The sequence below is a fragment of the Muntiacus reevesi genome, chromosome 4 (assembly GCF_963930625.1).
Source record: "Muntiacus reevesi chromosome 4, mMunRee1.1, whole genome shotgun sequence".
Classification (NCBI taxonomy): domain Eukaryota; kingdom Metazoa; phylum Chordata; class Mammalia; order Artiodactyla; family Cervidae; genus Muntiacus; species Muntiacus reevesi.
Window position 1 is genome coordinate 61,760,299 of NC_089252.1, and position 23,992 is coordinate 61,784,290.

General features: G+C 38.9%; 1 protein-coding gene across 1 annotated transcript in view; it reads right to left on the reverse strand.

Annotated features, from left to right (window-relative positions):
- Positions 1 to 23,992, reverse strand: part of NEK10 (NIMA related kinase 10) — a 263,349-nt gene that overhangs the window by 89,276 nt on the left and 150,081 nt on the right. Inside the window, exon 25 of the mRNA XM_065935224.1 lies at positions 16,590 to 16,803. Within this exon, the coding sequence (XP_065791296.1) occupies positions 16,590 to 16,803 (214 nt within the window). The remainder of the gene's footprint in view (positions 1 to 16,589; positions 16,804 to 23,992) is intronic.

Genomic DNA, 23,992 nt, shown 5'->3' on the forward strand with positions numbered 1-23,992 from the left:
AATCAGTCCTGAATATTCAAATCAGAAGGACTGATACTGAAGCTGAAACTCCAATACTGATGCAAATAACTGACTCATTGGAAAAGACCCTGATGCTTGGAAACATTGAAGGCAGGAGGAGAAGGGGACGACAGAGGATGAGATGGTTGGATGGCATCACGGACTCAATGGACATGAGTTTGAGTAAGCTCCTGGAGTTTGTGATGGAAAGGAAGCCTAGAGTGCTGCAGTCCATGGGGTCACAAAGAGTCAGACATGACTGAGCAACTAAACTGAAGCCTAACTTAGGAAACAAAAATAAAATCTCAAAAAAAAAAGAAAAAGAAAAAACCAACAAACTTAACCGTACACCTAGACAAATTTGAAAAAGAAAAATGAAGAAAAAAGTTAGTAAAAGGAAAGAAAACATAAAGATCAAAGCAGAAACAAATGAAATAGAGACCAAAAAAGACAAAACAATTTAAAAAGTCAGTGAAACTAACAACTATTTTTTGAAAAGATAAAATTGATAAACGTTGAACAAGATTCACCATGAAAAAAAAGACAGTGCTAAAATCAGTAAAGTCAGAAATGAAAAAGGAAAAGTTACAAACACCACAGAAATGCAATCATAAGAGATTTCTATAAACAACTATAGGCCAATATAATAGACAATGAAGAAAAAAATGGCCAAATGCCAAGGAATGCAGAAAATCTGAAGACTGAATCAGGAAAAATCAGAAATATTAATAGACCAATTACCAGTAATGAACTTAAAATAGTAATAAAAAACCCAACAAGTAAAATGTCCAGGTCCAGATGCTTCACAGGTGAATGCCACAAAACCTTTTTTAAAAAGTTAACACCTATCTTTCACAAACTATTCCAAAAAATTACAGAGGAATAAATGCTTCTAAATATTCTATAAGGCAAGTATCACACTAATACCAAAGCCAGACAAAGATATAATTAAAAAGACTACTTACCAATGTCACTGATAAACATAAATGCTAAAATCCTCAACAAAATATTAGCAAATCATATTCGACAATGCATTAAAAGTATCATATATCTTCATCAAGCAGGATTCATATCCAGGATGCAGAAATGGTTCAATATCCACAAATTAATCACTATGAAACAGCACATTAACAAAGTGAAGAAATCACCGAGAAGAAAAGACAGTGCACCACTCCCCTCAAAAAAAAAAAAAAAGAAAAGAAATGAAAGTAAATAAATAACAAGCAATTCCACAAAAATACAAGACAAAAAATTAGAAAGAAACAATGTTATGAATAATTATATACCAACAAATTGGACAATCCAGAAGAAATGGATAAGTTTCTAGGAACATACAGCCTGTCAAAACTGAATCAGGAAGAAATGGATTGAACAGGCCAATCACTGTAAGTGAAATAGAATCTGTAGTAAGAAACTCCCTGCAAACAAAAGTCCGGGACTAGATCACTTCACCAGGGAATTCTATAAATATACAAAAAAGAATATATACCAATTCTCAAACTCTTCCAAAAGACTGAAAAAAGGGGGACTTCTCTGGTGGTCCAGAGATTAAGAGTCCACCTGCCAATGCAGGGGACCTGGGTTTGATTCTTGGTGTGGAAACTAGGATCCCACATACTGCAGGGCAACTGAGCCCACGTGCCACAGCTACTAAAGCCCTTGCACCTAGAGCCCATGCTCTGCAATAAGAGAAGCTGCCACAAAGAGATGCCCACGCACTGCAACTAGAAAGTAAACCCTGCTGGCTACACCTACAGAAGACCCCTGTGCAGCAACAAAGAGCCTGCCCAAAGGAAATAAATTAATTAAAAATTTTTTAAAGTTTGAAAAGAAGGGAACACTCACAAGGTTACTCTATGAAGTCACCTTAACACTGATACTAAAACAGACACTGCCAAAAAAAGAAAATTACAGGCCAATATCTTTGATTAATATAAATGCAAAAATCCTCAACAAAATATTAGCAAAGAAAATACAACACATAAAAATCCCTTTTCATACACCATGATCAAGCTGGATTCATCCCAGTGTCTCAAAGATGGTTCCACATATGCAAATCAATCAATGTGATACACCATATCAACCAAAGAAAATTGAAAAAAACATGATCACTTCAATGTGCATGCATGTTAAGTTGTTTAGTCACATCCAACTCTTTGCGATGCTATGGACTATAGCATGCCAGGCTCCTTTGTCCACAGGATTTCCCAGGCAAGAATACTGGAGTGGGTTGCCATGTCCTCCTCTAGGGGATTTTCCTGACCCAGTGATCAAACCCACGTCTCTTGTGTCTCCTGCATTGGCAGCGGGTTCTTTACCACTAAGCCCCATAGATGCAGTAAAAACCTTTGATAAACATCATTCATTATCAGAGAAATGCAAATCAAAATCACAATGAGGTACCATCTAATGCCGGTCAGATTGGCTGCTATTCAAAAGTCTACAAGCAATAAATGCTGGAGAGGGTGTAGAGAAAAGGGAACCTTCTTACACTGTTGGTGGGAATGCAAACTAGTACAGCCACTATGATGAACAGTGTGGAGATTCCTTAAAAAACTGGAAATAGAACTGCCATATGACCCAGGAATTCCACTGCTGGGCATACACACCAAGGAAACCAGAATTGAAAGAGACACGTGTACCCCAGTGTTCATCACAGCACTGTTCACAATAGCCAGCACATGGAAGCAACCTAGATGCCCATCGGCAGATGAATGGATAAGGAAGCTGTGGTACATATACACAATGGAATATTACTCAGCCATTAAAAAGAATGCATTTGAATCAGTTCTAATGAGGTGGACAAAACTGGAGCCTATTATACAGAGTGAAGTAAGTCAGAAAGAAAAACACCATTACAGCATATTAACATATATATGTGGAATTTAGAAAGATGGTAACAATAACCCTATATGCAAGACAGCAAAAGAGACACAGATGTATAGAACAGTCTTTTGGACTCTGTGGGAGAAAGCGAGGGTGGGATGATTTGAGAGAGTAGCATTGAAACATGTATATTATCATATGTGAACTAGATCACCAGTCCAGGTTCAATGCATGAGACAGGGTGCTCAGAACTGGTGCACTGGGATGACCCTGAGGGATGGGGTGGGGAGAGAGGTGGGAGGGGGGTTCAGGATGGGGAACACATGTATACCTATGGCTGATTCATGTCAATGTGTGGCAAAAACCACTACAATATTGTAAAGTAGCCTCCAATTAAAATAAATTAATTTTTTAAAACAAACAAACAAAAAGACCTTTGATAAAATTCAACATCCATTCATAAAAATGTCTGACCAAAGTGGATATAGAGGTAAAATCAGTTCTATTCAGTCACTAAGTCGTATCCAACTCTTTGTGACCCCATGGACTGCAGCACGCCAGGCTTCCCTGTCCATCACCAACTCCCATAGCTTTCTCAAACTCATGTCCCAACTGGATAGAGGTAACATAATTCAGCATAATAAAAGCTATATATTACAAACTTATAGTCAACAAAATATTCAATGGTGAAAAGTTGAAAGCCTTTCCACTAAACTCAGGGAACAAGGATGACCACTCTCATGACTTCTAATCAACATATAAAATGTCACAGCAGTCAGACAAGACAAAGAATTTAAAGTCATCCAAATAGGAAGGAAAGAAGTAAAACTGTCATTATATGCAGATAATATGATGCTATCTATAGAAAACCCTAAAAATTCCACACAAAAATTCCTAGAACTGATAAATGAATTCAGCAAGTTATTGAGGTACAAGATTAACATACAGAAATTGGTTGCATTTCTTTTCACTAACAGTAAAATATCAGAAGAAGACAGTCTTTTCTTTTTTATCTTTTTAAACTGTGCCAAAAAACAAAAAAACCACTTAGGGATAAACCTGACCAAGCAGGTGAAAGACTTATACACTGAAAACTATTAAACATTGATAAAGGAAACTGAAGATGATTCAAAGAAATGGAAAGATATTGCATGATCTTGGATTATAAGAATTAATATTGTTAAGATGGCCATACTACCCAAAACAATCTACAAATTTAATGCAATCTCTATCAAATTACCCATGACATTTTTCACAGAACTAAAACAAATAATCTTAAAAGTTATATGGAGGGAGTTAAGATGGTGGAGGAATAGGACAGGGAGACCACTTTCTCCCCCACAAATTCATCAAAAGAACATTTGAATGCTGAGCAAACTCCACAAAACAAATTCTGAACGCTGGCAGAGGAAATCAGGCACCCAGAAAAGCAGCCCACTGTCTTTGAAAGGACGTAGGACAAAATACAAAAGATAAAAAGAGAGACAAAAGAGTGAGGGAAGGAGATCTGTCCCAGGAAGGTAGTCTTAACAGAGGAAGTTTCCAAACACCAGGAAACCCTCTCACCGGCGGGTCTGGGGGAAGTTTTTGAATCTCGGAAGGCAACCTAACCGGGAGGAAAAATAAATAAATAAAACCCACAGATGATATGCCTAAAGGCAATTTCCAGCAGAAAACTACCCCAGACGCTTGCATCCACCACCAGCCAGTGGGGGCTGAACAGAGAGGAGTGGGCGTCATTGCTTAGGGTAAAGACTGGGCCTGAATGCCCTGAGGGCAATCTGAGGGAGCTAACATGAGAGAGCAACCTGAACTGTGGGATAGCGAGAGAGAAGGAGAGAGAGACAGAGACAGAGACAGAGAAATAACCTATGAAAAGCTCTAACCTAAGGCACTGCCGACCTGTTCACAGAACAAAGGACTGGGCAATACCAGAGAAACGCTAGCAGGCTGCAGACTGGCCCATCCACCGCCAGAGGCAGCAGGGAGACGGGCGCCAGCCAGAGCCAGAAAGGGGCAAACACCACCCTAGAGAGGGTATCCCCTACCAAAATGCAAACAGGCTTCCAGTTTCTAACCAAAGACTTCCTGAGATTCTGGATGGTTGATATCTGCTAGGAGAGTCACAGCCAGAGAACAGCTCCCCAAAAGAGATACAAGGCACATCGGATGGGGCACGCCTGGAAACTGAGGCTGGGACAGGGAGGGGAGAAGTTGTGCTGCACTTGAAGAGAGTGTGCTCATCAAGCTCCTGGTTGTCTGAGCTGCTCGGACCAGGGAACAGCATAAAACGCTGGCCCAACCGAATCTGCACCTTTGTGGAGTACCCGAGAACCTGAACCTGAGCGGCTTAGACCAGGGAAGTGCACGCAATGCAGGGCCCGCTCCCTATAGAGCAACCTGAAGCCTGAGCAGTGTAGACCGGGAAAGCAGACATGCCCTGAGCGGGGGCAAACCCAGTCTGGCTGAGACACTGAGAGCGCTCCCCGCACACGCCAGTGATATTTGTTTGGCAGTGCCCTTGCCTCCCCGCAGCATGACTGAACAAGCAAACCTAAACAAAAGACTACCTCCGCCCACTTGTGTCAGGACAGAAATTAGACACTGAAGAGACCTGCAAACAGAAGCCAAATAAAAAAGGGGAACTGCTTTAGAAGTGACAGGTGCAACAGATTAAAATCCCTGTAGTTAACACTGACTACACTGGAAGGGGCCTATAGATATTGAGAAGTACAAGCTGGAACAAGGAACTATGAAACTGAACCAAACCCACACTGCCTGCCAACAGCTCCAGAGAAATTCCTCGATATATTTTTACTATCATTATTTTTTTAATTAAAATTTTTTTCTTAAGTCCTCTTTTACTCCTTTAATTTTAATTTTTATAACCCACTATTACCTTGCAAAAAAAAAAAAGTACCCTATTTTTAAAGTGAACTTCATATATGTTTCTTACACTTTTTGTGTTTTTCTTTTTTTTAATACTGTATTTTTAAGAGTCTAACCTCTACTCTAGATTTTTAATCTTTGTTTTTTAGTATTTGATATCAATTTTGTACATTTAAGAATCCAATCTTCAGTACCCATTTTTACTCAGGAGTGTGATTACTGGCTTGATTACTGTCCCCCGCTTTTTACTCTCCTTTTTCTCCCCCAGGTCACCTCTATTTCCTCCCTCCCCCTTCTCTTCTCAACCTAATTCTGTGAATCTCTGTGGGTGTTCTGGACTGTGGAGAACACTTAGAGAACAGAGTACTGCCTAGATCTGTCTCTCTCCTCTTGATTCCCCCTTTTTCTCCTCCTGCTCACCTCTATCTCCTTCCTCCCTCTCCTCTTCTTCACATAACTCTGTGAACCTCTCTGGGGTGTCCCTCACTGTGGAGAATCTTTTCACCATTAACCTAGAAGTTTTATTATCAGTACTGTATAGTTGGAGAAGTCTTGAGGCTACTGGAAGAATGAGACTGAAAACCAGAGGCAGGAGGCTTAAGCACAAAACCTGAGAATACCAGAGAACTCCTGACTCCAGGGATCATTAATTAATAAGAGATCATCCAAAAGCCTCCATACCTACACTGAAACCAACCACCACACAAGAGCCAATAAGTTCCAGAGCAAGCCATACCATGCAAATTCTCCATTAACACAGGAACATAGCCCTGAACGTCAACATACAGGCTGCCTAAAGTCACACCTAACACATAGACCCATCTCAAAACTCATTACTGGACACTCCATTGCACTCCAGAGAGAAGAAATCCCACTCCACCCATCAGAACACCGACGCAAACTTAGCTAACCAGGAAACTTTGACAAGCCAATCGTCCAACCCCATCCACTGGGAGGACACTCAACAATGAAGACAAACCACAAACTACCAGAATACAGAAAGGCCACCCCAAACACAGCAAGCTAAACAAGATGAAAAGGCAGAGAAATACTCAGCAGGTAAAGGAACATGAAAAATGCCCACCAAACCAAACAAAAAAGGAGGAGATAGGGAATCTACCTGAACAAGAATTTAGAATAATGATAATAAAAATGATCCAAAATCTTGTAACTCCAAACTGGAGTTACAGATAAATAGCCTGGAGACAAGGATTGAGAAGATGCAAGAAATGTTTAACAAGGACCTAGAAGAAATAAAAAAGAGTCAATTAATAATGAATACTGCAATAAATGAGATCAAAAAAACTCTGGAGGGAACCAACAGCAGAATAACAGAGGCAGAAGATAGGATAAGTGAGGTAGAAGATAGAATGGTGGAAAAAAATGAAGCAGAGGGGAAAAAAGAATCAAAAGAAATAAGGACAACTTCAGGGATGTCTGGGACAAAGTGAAATGACCCAACATTCGAATCATAGGAGTCCTAGAAGAAGAAGACAAAAAGAAAGGCCATGAGAAAATACTCGAGGAGATAATAGTTGAAAACTTCCCTAAAATGGGGGAGGAAATAGTCACCCAAGTCCAAGAAACCCAGAGTCCCAAACAGGATAAACACAAGGCGAAACACCCCAAGACACATATTAATCAATTTAACAAAGATCAAACACAAAGAACAAATATTAAAAGCAGCAAGGGAAAAACAACAATAACACACAAGGGGATTCCCATAAGGATAACAGCTGATCTTTCAATAGAAACTCTTCAGGCCAGAAGGGAATGGCAGACATACTTAAAGTAATGAAAGATAATAAGCTACAACCCAGATTACTGTACCCAGCAAGGATCTCATTCAGATATGAAGGAGAATTCAAAAGCTTTACAGACAAGCAAAAGTTGAGAGATTTCAGCACCACCAAACCAGCTCTTCAACAAATGCTAAAGGATCTTCTCTAGACAGGAAACTCAGAAAGGTTGTACAAAGTTGAACCCCCCCCCCACCAAAAAAAAACCAAAGTAAATGGCAACGGGACCATACTTATCAATAATTACCTTAAATGTAAATGGGTTGAATGCCTCAACCAAAAGGCAAAGACTGGCTTAATGGATACAAAAATAAGACCCCTATATAAGCTGTCTACAAGAGACCCACCTCAAAACAAGGGACACATACAGACTGAAAGTGAAGGGCTGGAAAAAAACATTTCATGCAAACACTGACCAAAAGAAAGCAGGAGTTGCAATACTCATATCAGATAAAATAGACTTTAAGTTAAAGGCTGTGAAAAGAGACAAAGAAGGACACTACATAATGATCAAATGATCAATCCAAGAAGAAGATATAACAAGTATAAATATATATGCACCCAACATAGGAGCACTGCAATATGTAAGGCAAATGCTAACAAGTATGAAAGGGGAAATTAACAATAACACAATAATAGTGGGAGACTTTAATACCCCCACTCACACCTATGGATAGATCAACTAAACAGAAAGTTAACAAGGAAACACAAACTTTAAATGACACAATGGGCCAGCTACACCTAACTGATATCTATAGGACATTTCACCCCAAAATGATAAATTTCACCTTTTTCTCAAGTGCACATGGAACCTTCTCCAGAACAGATCACATCCTGGGCCATAAATCTAGCCTTGGTAAATTTAAAAAAATTGAAATCACCCCAAGCATCTTTTCTGATCACATTGCAGTAAGATTAGATGTCAATTACAGGGAAAAAAAACTATTAAAAATTCCAACATATGGAGGCTAAATAACACGCTTCTGAATAATGAACAAATCATAGAAGAAATCAAAAAAGTAATCAAAATATGCATAGAAATGAATGAAAATGAAAACACAACAACCCAAACCTATGGGACACTGCAAAAGCAGTGCTAAGGGGAAGGTTCATGGCATTACAGGCTTACCTCAAGAAACAAGAAAAAAGTCAATAAATAACCTAACTCTACACCTAAAGCAACTAGAGAAGGAAGAAATGAAGAACCCCAGGGTTAGTAGAAGGAAAGAAATCTTAAAAATTAGGGCAGAAATAAATGCAAAAGAAACAAAAGAGACCATAGCAAAAATCAACAAAACTAAAAGATGGTTTTTTGAAAAGATAAATAAAATTGACAAACCATTAGGGAGAAGGAAAAAATTAACAAAATTAGAAATGAAAATGGAGAGATCACAACAGACAACACAGAAATACAAAGGATCATAAGAGACTACTACCAGCAGCTATATGCCAAAAAATGAACAACCTGGAAGAAATGGACAAATTCTTAGAAAAGTATAACTTCCCAAAACTGAACCAGGAAGTAATAGATCTTAACAAACCCATCACAAGCACAGAAATCAAAACTGTAATCAGAAATCATCCAACAAATAAAAGCCCAGGACCAGATGACTTCACAGCTGAATTCTACCAAAAATTTAGAGAAGAGCTAACACCTATCTTACTCAAACCTCAAACTCTTCCAGAAAATTGCAGAAGAAGGCAAATTTCCAAACTCATTCTATGAGGCCACCATCACCCTAATACCAAAACCAGACAAGGATGCCACAAAAAAAAGGAAACCACAGGCCAATATCACTGATGAACATAGATGCAAAAATCCTTAGCAAAATTCTAGCAAACAGAATCCAACAACATATTAAAAAGATCACACATCATGACCAAGTGGGCTTTACTCCAGGAATGCAAGGGTTCTTTAATATCTGCAAATCAATCAATGTAATACACCACATTAATAAATTGAAAGATAAAAACCATATGATTATCTCAATAGATGCAGAAAAAGCCTTTGACAAAATTCAACACCCATTTATGATTAAAACTCTCCAGAAAGCAGGAATATAAGGAACATACATCAACATAAAAAAAGCTATATATAACAAACCCACAGCAAACATTATCCTCAATGGTGAAAAATTGAAAGCATTTCCCCTTAAGTCAGGAACAAGGCAAGGGTGCCCACTCTCACCACTACTATTCAACATAGTTTTGGAAGTGTTGGCCACAGCAATCAGAGTAGAAAAAGAAACAAAAGGAATCAGATTAGGAAAAGAAGAAGTAAAACTCTCACTGTTAGCAGATGACATGATCCTCCACAGAGAAAACCATAAAGATTCTACCAGAAAATTGCTAGAGCTAATCAGTGAATATAGTAAAGTTTCAGGGTATAAAATTAACACACAGAAATCCCTTGCATTCCTATACACTAGCAATGAGAAAACAGAAAGAGAAATTAAGGACACAATACCATTTACCATTGCAATGAAAAGAATAAAATACTTAGAATATATCTACCTAAAGAAACAAAAGACCTATATATAGAAAACTATAAAACACTGATGAGAGAAATCAAAGAGGACACAAACAGATGGAGAAATATACCATGTTCATGGATTGGAAGAATCAATATTGTCAAAATGGCTATACTACCCCAAGCAATCTATAGATTCAATGCAATCCCTATCAAGCTACCAACGGTATTTTTCACAGAACTAGAACAAATAATTTCACAATTTGTATGGAAATACCAAAAAAAACCTTGAATAGCCAAAGTATTGAGAAAGAAGAATGGAACTGGAGGAATCAACCTGCCTGACTTCAAGCTCTACTACAAAGCCACAGTCATCAAGACAGTATGGTACTGGCACAAAGGCAGAAATGTAGATCAATGAAACAAAATAGAAAGCCCAGACATAAATCCACGTACCTATGGACACCTTATCTTTGACAAAGGAAGAAGAATATACAATGGAGAAATGAGAACCTCTTTAACAAGTGGTGCTGGGAAAAGAATGAAACTAGAACCCTTTCTAACACCATACACAAAAATAAACTCAAAATGGATTAAAGATCTAAATGTATGACCAGAAACTATAAAACTCCTAGAGGAGAACATAGGCAAAACACTCTCTGACATAAATCACAGCAAGATCCTCTATGACCCACCTCCCAGAATATTCGAAATAAAAGCAAAAATAAACAAATGGAACCTAATGAAACTAAAAGCTTTTGCACAACAAAGTAAACTATAAGCAAGGTGAAAAGACAGCCTTCAGAATTGGAGAAAATAATAGTAAATGAAGAAACAGACAAAGGATTAATCTCAAAAATACACAAGCAACTCCTGCAGCTCAATTCCAGAAAAATAAATGACCCAATCAAAAAATGGGCCAAAGAACTACACAGACATTTCTCCAAAGAAGACATACAGATGGCTAACAAACACATGAAAAGATGCTCAACATCACTCATTATCAGAGAAATGCAAATCAAAACCACAATGAAGTACCATTACACGCCAGTCAGGATGACTGCTATCCAAAAGTCTACAAGCAATAAATGCTGGAGAGGGTGTGGAGAAAAGGGAACCCTCTTACACTGTTGGTGGGAATGCAAACTAGTACAGCCACTATGATGAACAGTGTGGAGATTCCTTAAAAAACTGGAAATAGATCTGCCATATGACCCAGCAATCCCACTTCTGGACATACACACTGAGGAATCCAGAACTGAAAGAGACACATGTACCCCAATGTTCATTGCAGCACTGTTTATATTAGCCAGGACATGGAAGCAACCTAGATGCCCATCAGCAGACGAATGGATAAGGAAGCTGTGGTACATATACACCATGGAATATTACTCAGCTGTTAAAAAGAATTCATTTGAATCAGTTCTAAAGAGGTGGATGAAACTAGAGCCCATTATACAGAGTGAAGTAATCCAGAAAGAAAAACACCAATACAGCATACTAACACGTATATATGGAATTTAGAAAGATGGTAATGATAACCCTATATGCAAAACAGAAAAAGAGACACAGATGTATAGAACAGACTTTTGGACTCTGTGGGAGAAGGCGAGGGTGGGATGATCTGAGAGAATAGCATTGAAATATGTATATTATCAACTGTGAAACAGATCACCAGTCCAGGTTTGATTCATCAGACAAGTATTCAGGGCTGGTGCACTAGGATCACCCAGAGGGATGGGATGGGGAGAGAGGTGGGAGGGGGGTTCAGGATGGGGAACACATGTAAATCCATGGCTGATTCATATCAATGTATGGCAAAAACCACTACAATATTGGAAACTAATTCTCTCCAACTAATATAAATAAATAAATAAAAATTATATGGAAACACAAAAAGACCCATAATTGCCAAAGTAATCCTGGGGTAAAAAGAAGAAAGCTTGAGACATAACCTCCCAGCCTACAGAAAATACTACAAAGTTAACACCAAAAAAAACAATATGGTAAAGACATAAAGATCAGTGGAACAAAAGCAAACTCAGAAATAAACCCACATACTTATGGTCAATTAATCTTCAACAAAGAAGGCAAGAAAATAAAACAGTGAAAAGAACATTGTGTTGGGAAAGCTGAATAGCTACATGCAAATAAATGAACTTACAACACACCCTCAAACTGCAAACAGTAATAAACTCAAAATGACTTAAGGACTTAATTATAAGACATGACACCATAAAACCCCTAGAAGATAACAAAGCAGAACACTATGACATAAATTGTACCAATATTTTTTGGATATGTCTCTTAAGGCAAAGGAAATAAAAGCAAAAATATACAAATGGGACCTAATTAAACAAAAGCTTTTACACCAAAAGAAACAAAAGGACAACCTGTAGACTGAGAGAAAATATTTGCAAATGATATAACAGACAAGGAAATAATTTCCAAAATATACAAATAGGTCATATAGATCAATAACCAAAAAACAAACAACCCAGTCAAAAATGGGCAGACCTAAGTTGACATTTCTCCAAAAAAGACATAGAGATGGCCAAAAGACACATGAAATGATGCTCAATATTGCTTATTATTCAAATAATGCAAATCAAAACTACAATGAGGTATCGCTTCACACCAGTCAGAATAGCCATCTTCAAAAGTCCATAAATAGTAAGTGCTAGAGAGGGTATGGAGAAAAGGGAATCCTCATACACTGTTGGTGGGAATGTAAATTCATGCAGCTACTTAAAAAATAGTAAGGAAGTTGCTCAAAACACTTTTATAAAGAGAGTTGCCATATGATCCCACTCCTGGGCATATATACAAAGAAAACTCTAATTTGAAAAGACACACGCACCCCTATGTTCATAGAAGTGCTATTTACAATGGCCAAGACATGGAAGCAACCTACGTGTTCATCAACAGATGAATGGATAAAGAAGACACAGTGTATATGACATATTTCTCAGAAATAATAAAGAAATAAAAGACTGCAATTTGCAACAAGAATGAACCCAGAGATTATCATACTAAGTGAAGTAAAGTCAGACACAGAAAGACAAATATCACACTATATCACTTACATGTGGAATCTAAAAAATGTGACACCAACGAACTCATTCACAAAACAGACTCACAGACACAGAAAACAAACTTATGGCTACCAAAGGGGAAAGGGATAAACTAGGAGTTTGGGATGAACAGAAACACACTACAGTATATAAAACAGAAAAACAACCAGGACTTACTTATAGCAGAGGGAACTATATTTAATATCTTAGAATAACTTATAGTGAAATAGAATCTGATAAAGAATAACATATGTATACAAAAACTGAATCACCTTGCTATATGACAGAAACTATCACAATTTTGCAAAACAACTCTACCTTTAAGGGAAAAAAAGCTGAAGAATAAAAATCATATGATCAACTCAATAGATACAGAACAAGTTTGGGGGGAAATTCAATATCACTTTATAATAAAAACTCTCCACAAAGTGGGTATAGAGGGAACATACCTCATCATAATAAAGGCCATATATGATAAACCCACAGCTAGCATCCTACTATACAGGGGAAAACTGAAAGCATTTCGTCTGAGATCAGGGATAAGACAAGGATGCCCAATCTTGTCCCTTTTTTTCAGTATAACATTGAAAGTCCCATTCACAGCAATCAGATAAGAAAAAGAAGCAAACAGAACCCAAATTGAAAAGGAAGCAGTAAAACTGTCACTTGGAGATGACATGATACTAAACATTGAAATCTCAAAGGCAGTACCAAAAAAATCTACTATAACTCATCGATGAATTTAGTCGAGTTTCAGGATACAAAGCTAGTATACAGAAATTTGTCACATTTCTACACATTAAGAATAAACTATCAGAAAGAGAAATGAAGAAAACAACTCCATGTACCATTCATCAAAAAGAATAAATACTGAGGAATAAATCTAATTAAGAAGGTCAAAGACTTGAATTAGAAAACTCCAAGACACTGATGAAAGAAACTGAAAATGGAAATGAAAAGTGTTAGTCACTCAGTCATGTCCAACCCTTTGTAACCCCATGACCTGTAACCCACCAGGCTCCTCTGTCCATGGAATTCTGCAGGCAAGAATACTGGAGTGGGTTGCCATTACCTTCTCCAGGGGGTCTTTCCATATGAGGGAACAAACCCAAGTCTCCTGCATTGCTTGTGGATTCTTTACCGCCTGAACCATGACGACAAAAAAGATGACAAGGTATACTCTGTCCATGGATTAGAAAAATTAACATCATAAAAATGATCTTGACAATGTATAGATTAAATGCAATCCCTATCAAAATACCAGTGGTGTTTTTCATAGGTGTAGAAAAAATTCTTAAGTGTGTATGGAAACACAAAAAGTCTCAAACAGACAAAGCAATCTTAAGAAAAACATTAGAGCTTGAGGTATCATGCTTGCTTCAGATTATATTACAAAGCTACAATCATCAATACAGTATGGTATTGGCACAAAAACAGATACATAGATGAATGGATCAGAATAGAGAGCCTGGAATAAACCCATGAATTTCCTGTCTATTAATCTACAACAAAGGTGGGAAGAATATACAATGGGAAAAAGTTTCTTCAATAACAGGTGCTAGGAATAGTAAATGGCTAGATGTAAAAGAATAAAATTAGAACATTTTCTCACAGCATATAGAAAAACAACATTAAAATGGATTAAAGGCCCAAATATTAGACTAGAATTGACAAAATTTCTAGAAGAAAACATAAGCAGAACACTATAAAGAAGATGTGGCACATACATACACAATAGATTACAACTCAGTCATAAAAAAGAAACTTGCTCTTTTCAATCAAATGGATAGACCTGAAGGGCATTATGTTTAGTGAAATAAGTCAGAGAAAGAAAGTACTGCATGATATCAGTTAAACATGAAATCTTAAAAAAATAAAATAAAACCAACAAATACATAAAATAAAACAAATAGACCCACAGATATAGAGAACAAACGAGTGGTTTCTGGTAGGGAGATGGAAGGGAGAGGGGTAAGACAGGGGTAGGGAATTGGGAGACACAAACTACTAGATATAAAATAAATAAGATACAGCATGCTATTTATAGCACTGAGAATATAACCAATATTTTATAATAACTTTAAATGGAGCAAAATTGGAAAAAGTCTAAACCACTATGCTACACACCTTAAAGCAACATGTATTATAAATCAATTATACCCTAATTTTTAAAAAAATGGAAAGTGAAATAAAAGGCATGACTGTAATAAAAATAAATAAATGAATAAAATAAAATCCAAAATACCTCACCAAAACTATATCAGATCTTTCATTTCTGGATTCCAAGTATGGCAAGATAAACCCACCAAATAGTATTGCTTTCCTTCTTAAAGAAGGAAAAGGTTGCTGCCAACGCTGATATTTAAGAAACCAAAATTGGTTCTTCCTGGAGACTAACTTCTTCTATAGTTTTCCCAGCCAAGGCACAGTTGGTCCTTAGGATCCTGGAAAGGAATTTAGTGAACTGATCCCCTTATCAAGGATGGGCTCTGTCACCCTGCCATGCCGGGCCCAGCTCCAGGAAGGGTTAAAAGAGAACACTGACAGTTGAAGGGCCTCTTGGTGAATCCCTGCTTTCATGGACCCGAGTGTGAGTGAAAGGTAGGTCACAGAACACAGCAAAGGCAGAGAGCAAAAACAACAAGAGTGTCACAGCCTCCACCACATGCACCTGTGGAAATGTGTGCCTCTGACATCCCTATTTCAGTTATACTTAGAAATAAACTGAAAGATCAAGTTAATTTAAAGGTTACTGCCAAGAAAAATAAAAGCACATATTCTAATTTGTACCATGGCAAAATTATTACCACTATGAATAGAAATGAAATCAATTACAAAGACTAATAAAAAAAATTCAAGGTGAACGTTATTTCCTTTCCTAAACTTACATACAATATTTCTATCTGTAAATCCAAATTGCTGAAAAAAATAAGTAAAAGCAGTCACTGCTATTTATACAAAGATCCATATTATAATAGAGAAGGCAATGGCAACCCACTCCAGTACTCTTGCTGGAAAATCCCATGGGCGGAGGAGCCTGGTAGGCTGCAGTCCATGGGGTCGCCAAGAGTCAGACACTGACTGAGGGACTTCACTTTCACTTTTCACTTCCATGCATTGGAGAAGGAGATGGCAATCCACCCCAGTGTTCTTGCCTGGAGAATCCCAGGGACGGGGGAGCCTGGTAGGCTGCTGTCTATGGGGTCACACAGAGTTGGACATGACTGAAGTAACTTAGCAGCAGCAGCAACCATGTTATAAATTCAAAGAATTTCTAAGTTATCTTTTTGATACCTCTGGTTTTATAATATACAACAAATTATGGGTTAGTTCTTTGGAATTCAATTTTATTGACTTAATTTTAATTATAAGATATCAGAATGGATAAAAATATGTCACTATAACAGTGAAATATTACATGCAGCAATTAATATTTTTCTAACTTAAGATGAATTTTCCTTAAGACAAGCATGAACAGCCTCAGACACCTATCAGAATTCATTCTGAAGACACTGAAAGAATCCCATTTACCTGAGACAGCAGAGTCGGCCCCTGCTGACATGTGATTGCGTTCCGGTTGGCTTCCATAAAATACCTCTGTGTGCGCCTCCGTTCCCGTTCCAGCTTCTTCTCCAAGGCCAGCTGGGATGCGGATAAATTGTCCACATACTTCATCATGATATCTGATATCATGGAGCTGACTTCTACAATATCTGGGCGGGTTTCTGCATCTGGAGTGAGGCATCTAAGGAAAGATAAGCTCATCACAGCACTCTAGTCAAAGTCAGGACCAGGCCACAGGTTAAATTCTGCTCTGTGTCCCCCGTGGTGCTTGCACCCAAGAGAACCTGGACAAGATGAACTTCAAGAATACTTCTGAAACCAAGACTTCTCAAACGACATTTGGAAAATCTGGGGAGGAGGGGAAGCGGTACTGTTCACTTTGCAGGCTGGCTCATGGGCAAGGGCTCCAGACTGTGTTGGAAGTTGCTCCCAGTCTCAGGATGGATGGGTGGGGCCTGCTTCTTCTATGTAAGTGATTCTCCTCTAAAACCACCCCTACTCACTGACCAATGAAACAAAGAGGCATCCTAATAAAATAGGACCTGAATACCACACTTGATGCACCAAAAGGAAGGAAAGATTCTGGGAGGTGGCAACTTACTGGACTTTATCAGCTATATAGGAGCAAAATCAACACAACTTGATTAGTGAGAATCTTACAAAGCATGATACTATAAAAATAAAATGCAACCCAGTTGTATTTTACTTGAAGTTTAAGCTGTATGTCATAATTTTTAACTGTAGACAATTCGACATATTACATGCTAAAAACTTTCTCAGATTGTGGAGGCAAGAAATATCAACCCGCCTACTAATGGGACAACTGTTTCTATCACAGCTAAACAGTAGTACAGGTTATTCTAGCTGCCCATGGAACAAATTGTCAAGATCACTGATTAGTATAATTTAAAAATTTCTGGCACTCACCACAATATTTGTCTATTTTTTAATTCAAAGGCTCTAGCTTTACATAGGGGTTTCCCTGGTGAGTCAGACAATAAAGAATCTGCCCGCAATTCAGGAGAAAGTGAAAGTGAAGTCACTCAGTCATGTCTGACTCTGCGATTCCATGGACTGTAGCCTACCAGGCTCCTGTCCATGGGATTTCCCAGGCAAGAGTACTGGAGTGGGTTTTCATTTCCTTCTCGGGACCTTCACAACCCAGGGATCAAACTCAGGTCTCCTGTATTGCAGGCAGATTGCTTTACTGTCTGAGCCACCAGAGACCTGATTTCAATCCCTGGAGAAGGTCATGGCAACCCAGTTCAGTATTCTCACCTGGAGAATCCCATGGACAGAGGAGCCTGGAGAGGCTATAGTCTATGGGGTCACAAAGAGGGACATAACTGAGACATTAGCACTTTAACTTTCAATTTTATATGTGTAATGTATATGTTTCCACCCTATTCTCTCAATTCATCCCACCCTCTCCTTCCACCACTGTGTCCATAAGCCTGTTTACTATGTCTGCCTCCTTTGCTGCCTTGCAAATGGGTTCATCAGTATCATCTCTCTAGACTCCATATGTATGTATGGTTGTTGTTCAGTCATTCAGTCGTATCTGACTCTTTGCGACCACATGGACTACAGCACATCAGGCCTCCCTGTCCCTCACCATTTCCTGAAGTTTTCCCAAGTTCATGTTCATTGCATTGGCGATGTCATCCAGCCATCTCATCCTCAGATGCCCTCTTCTCCTACTGCCCTCAATTTTTCCCAGCACCAGGGACTTTTCCAATGAGTTGGCTGTTCACATTAGATGACCAAAATACTGGAGCTTCAGCTTCAGCATCAGTCCTTCCAACAAGTATTCAGGACTGATTTCAACTTTGCTGGTATCCTAGGTGTTAGGTTTTTGTTTTTTTCCTTTCAGTACTCTAAATTTATCATACAACTCCTCTGACCTTCAATGTTTCTGTAAAAAATCAGTCTGAAAGCCTTATGGGAGTTCCCTGTAACTGACACTTTGTTTTTCTCTTCCTACTTTTAGAATCCTCTCTTTAGTTTTAACTTTTGCCATTTTACTTACTATAGGTTTTGATGGAGGTCTATTTGGGTTCATCTTGTTTGGGAGCCTCTGTTCTTCTTGTACCTGGATATCTGTTTCCTTCTTCAACATCAGGAAAGTAATTTCCAGGCATAATTATATCAAATACACAATGCACTCTCTTTTCTGTCTCATCTCCTTCTGAGACCCATATTATGTGAATGTTAGCATGTGTGATGTTGTCCTAGAGGTCCCTTAAACTATTTTCATTTTTTTAAATCTATTTTTCTTTTTGCTGTTTTGATTGGATGATTTCCACTATTCTATCTCCCAGATCACTAATACACTCCTCTGTATCACCTAATCTGCTGTTAATTCCCACTACTATAATTTTAATTTCAGTTACAGAAAGGTCCCTACATACAGACCTTCAAGTAGCAAACTTTCAAAAGTGCTAACTTGAGTTTGCATACCAAATCATGGAAGTTAGTTCACATGTCTGATGTACATTGTCACCCATGTGCATCCTCTCAAGTGGTCGTGTTTTTGTGTACTTTATTGTATAGTACTGCATTCAGAACAGCAATAGAGTGCCTTTATTTCAAGCCCAGGATATCCAGAAGCAAGCATAAAAGCAGCAGTGATGTAGCTGGTGCTACAGTACTTTTCAAGGTCCTGAACTGTAAGATTTAAAATGCTTTCTTAATTTTGTGTGTATGTTTTTAATGTATTATTTGTCTTAAAAGTATTATAAACCTATTATAGTACAGTACTATATAGCTGATTATGTTAATTGGGTACCTAGGCTAACTTTGTTGAACAAATTGAACTTGTTAAAATGCTCTCGGAACAAAACTCATTTGTATGTAAGAGACTTACTATATTGTATTCCTCAGTTCTGTTTTTTAAAAAATATTTTCTAATACTTTCTTAAGATTTTTCACTGTGTTCAACTATTCTTTTAAGTTCAGTTTCCATTCCCATTACAATTGCTTTGAACTGTTTATCAGGTAAATTATTTACCTCTGTTTCACTAAGATTTTCTTTTCAGGGTTTTTCCTTATCATTTCTTTTGAACCATATTCCTCTGCCTCCTCATTTTGTTTAAGTTTCAGTCTATAAAACTGGGTGAAATAGTTACCTGCTCTGATCCTGAAAGTGTGTCCTTGTGTGGGAGCATCCCTGTGATGTCTGCATGTGCCCAGCGGCTTTGGTGGGAGAGCTGGATCTGACGTGAGCACAGGTCATGTCTTTTCCCCTGGGGACTGGCAGCTGCCACACGGGTAGGAGGGGAGGGGGTGGAGTTGGAGGGCTAGAGCCAGAGCCAGGTGCAAGCTGGGGCTTCTTCTCTGCCAAGTGCCATCACCAGACTGTCAAGAATAGGGTCAGGGCACAAGGCCTGCTGCAGGGGCCCTGAGGAAGCTGGGCTTCTCCTACATGTGATGGCAGCCTCCCACTTGGTTTGAGGTGGAGAGTCAGGGCTGAGAGTTAGAGACTGCACTTTTTTGCTGATTTTGCTTTCTCCCTGGTGTGCTTGCTTGGCTAGAGGCTGAGTCGTGGCTGAAGAGTTTGGTACTGCACTACTGAGCTGAGTTTGCTCCCTCCTGAGGGCATGCAGGGACACACATGCTGGCAATGGCAGCTTATGTCTTGGCCCAGCAGCAGGCTGAAGTCCAAGCCAGCCCTGCTCCTGCCAAGTGTGCACATGCTCATAGTCAGTGGCAGAACTGTTGATCAGAAGTGCCTTCGTGGGAGGCAGCATGGAACAAGAGGGGCTGGACTGGGAGCCTGGTGACGGCTGGACAGGGGATCATGGCACGTCTTGGCAGACTGGCCAGCACCCCTGGCAGCTTCAATCTCTGCCTCCACACTGTGACTGGAAGCAGGCAAAGCTGGATGCCCTTCAAGAGAAGAGGCCCAGTTTCCTACATCCCTCTGGTAAGCCCCATGGGGTTTCAAGGCTTCCCAGATGAAGCAGTGGTAAAGAATCTGCCTGCCAGTGCAGGAGAGGTTCCATCCCTGGGTTGGGAAGATCTTCTAGAGTAGGAAATGGCAAGCTACTCCAATATTCTTGCCTGGAAAATTCCATGAAAAAAGGAGCCTGGCACACTGCAGTCCATGGGATTGCAAAGAGTTGGACATGACTGAGCGTGCGTGCGCGTGCATGCGCGCGCGTGCGCGCATGCACACACACACACACACACACACACACACACACACTGGGTTTCAAACTTGCAAGGGGCTTGTCTTCCAGTGGTGTCAGATCTCAGGGCTGAGGTGCCTGATGTGGGGCTCCAATCCTTCGTTCCTGGGGAGGATCTCTGAACCTGTGATGTCCCCTATTCTCCATGTCTCTGCTAGGGGTAGAGGTCCTGGCCACATTCTTCTCCCTTCATACTAGACTCCATTTGGATCTTTCTTTACAGCCTTGCTTGAAGAAGATCTTCCCTATTTGTCCCCAGGTTGATTTCAGCGAGAGCTGTAGTTTGGATGTTAAAATGAGGGAGGTGAGCGCAGCATCCTTCTAATTTTCCACCTGGATCTCTCTTTTCTTGACTTTATTAACCATGAGTATAATAAACACATCACTACTTTATCATTTCAAGCTTTATCTTTAGGCTGTTTTCAAGTTCTAAGAAAGTGAGCTTGCACTATGATTATTACCACACTTTTCCAGGTCTCTAACAGGAAGACTTCTTGGATCACCCTCACTTAGATAGATTCACTGTCCCCCTTTCACATGTCCTCATTTAACTGTCTATATTTAAGTACTCAAAACTACTATAATTTATACTGTAATGGTCTGTATCACCATTGGAAACTGGAAACATGTTGAGAGGAGGGACCTGCGTCTCCTTCACTGTGATCTCCCCTGTATGTAAAATGGAATCTGGGTCCTGATGAGTATTCAGCAAATGAATGAATGAACAAATAAATGAACAGATGGTTTCATAATCTACCTATACATAACCTAAAATATTTGGGTACAGGCTTTTGGAATCCCAGGAACATCTCCTACCAGAAGTTTCAGCTTAGACTCATTGGTTGGAAATGCCTCTCTGCTTGGATATTTCAGGAAAATTCTGAAGAGCAACCAAATGCTTTTAAGATTTTCTAATCAAATAAGCATAAAGTCAAGTTCTAGGAAAAAATCTGGAATGTACACTCATGCTACCCAGTGTGTGTCCTTTCTGCTCTGAGTGACCAGATGGAAAGAATCAGAGGGATACAGTGTTCAATTCTAATTATTTCATGTTTCAAGAAACAAAGAAGGTAGGGTGGAAAATGTAAAGAGCCATTTGTCCTTAGAACTAGTTGAAAGCACTAACTTCTTAGTCATTATGACTTCTTCTGAAACAAAGTGCCAAACAACTTATGCAACTAAGCAGAGACACAGAAAACTTAGGCAACCAAAATATCTTGTGCATAAAAGGAAGTGCTCTTCCTTTAAACAAAATAAACAGATGACATTTTCTTAATAGTGTACTGGAAGGTAAAAATAGTAATACTAGTACTGGGCAGAGCAGTAAAATATATTTTTTGCCTTAGACTCTTCAGGGTTATGAAATTATTCTCCTAATTCAAAAGCCTGCTAAGGAAAGAAACTAAGAAAACAGGAAATTGAATTTGTTCTCTAGCTCTTTTGAAACTTAATATCTAGAGACTAAAAATCCAAAGCAAATAAAATATGTAATTACAAGCAACTGACAACTGATTTTGGTTTTATGTCAAATTTTCTAAAGATAAAACTTTGCAATGTGACTCAGACACTGAGTTTTGAATAACTTTAAATGTAAACAACATCCGTTATATGCTGCACACTGCAATCTTAAAATCTGTCAGTTCAGTTCAGTTCAGTCGCTCAGTCATGTCCAACTTTTTGCAACCCCATGGACTGCAGCACACCAGGCCTCCCTGTCCATCACCAACTTCTGGAGTTTACTCAAACTCATGTCCACTGAGGCCGTGATGCCATCCAACCATTTCATACTCTGTCAACCCCTTTTCCTCCCACCTTCAATCTTTCCCAACATCAGGGTCTTTTCCAATGAGTCAGTTCTTCACATTAGGTAGTCAAAGTATTGAAGTTTCAGCTTTAGCATCAGTCCTTCCAATGAATATTAAGGACTGATTTCCTTTAGGATGGACAGGTTGGATCTCCTTGTAGTCCAAGGGACCCTCAGGAGTCTTCTCCAACACCACAATTCAAAAGTATCAATTCTTCGGCGCTCAGCTTTCTTTATAGTCCAACACTCACATCCATACATGACTACTGGAAAAACCACAGCCTTGATTAGATGGACGTTTGTTGGCAAAGTAATGTCTCTGCTTTTTAATATGCTATCTAGGTTGGTCATAACTTTTCTTCCAAGGAGCATGGTTGCAGTCACCATCTGCAGTGATTTTGGAGCCCAAGAAAGTAAAGTTTGTCACTGTTTCCACTGTTTTCCGATCTATTTGCTGTGAAGTGATGGGACCAGATGCCATGATCTTTGTTTTCTGAAAGTTAAGCTTTAAGCCAACTTTTTCACTCTCCTCTTTCACTTTCATCAGGAGGCTCTTTAGTTCTTCTTTGCTTTCTGCCATAAGGGTGGTGTCATCTGCATATCTGAGGTTATTGATATTTCTCCTGGCAATCTTGATTCCAGGTTGTGCTTCATCCAGCCCAGCATTTCTCATGATGTACTCTGCATAGAAGTTAAATAAGCAGGGTGACAATATACAGCCTTGACATAGTCCTTTCCCGATTTGGAACCAGTGTGTTGTTCCATGTCACTGTTGCTTCCTGACCTGCATATAGGTTTCTCAAGAGGCAGGTTAGGTGGTCTGGTATTCCCATCTCTTGAAGAATTTTCCACAGTTTGTTGTGATCCACCCAGTTAAAGGCTTTGGCATAGTCAATAAAACAGAAATAGATGTTTTTCTGGAACTCTGTTGCTTTTTCGATGATCCAACAGATGTTAGCAATTTGATCTCTGGTTCCTCTGCCTTTTCTAAACCCAGCTTGCACATCTGGAAATTCATGGTTCATGTACATTTGAAGCCTTGCTTGGAGAATTTGGAGCATTACTTTGCTAGTGTGTGAGATGAATGCAATTGTGTGGTATTTTGAACATTCTTTGGCACTGCCTTTATTTGGGATTGGAATGAAAACTAACATTTTCCAGTCCTGTGACTGAGTTTTCCAAATTTGCTGGCATATTGAGTGCAGCACTAAAATCTGTAGTCAACTTTAAAATTAAATTGTCTGTTCCTACTAGTTATGGCATCTTAATGTTCTGAATTAAAAGTATGCTCAAAACATTTCACCTGGAGTGTCCTAAATAGTGATCATTCATCATCTTAACCATCCTGGTGACGGTAAACCCATCACCCATCAGCA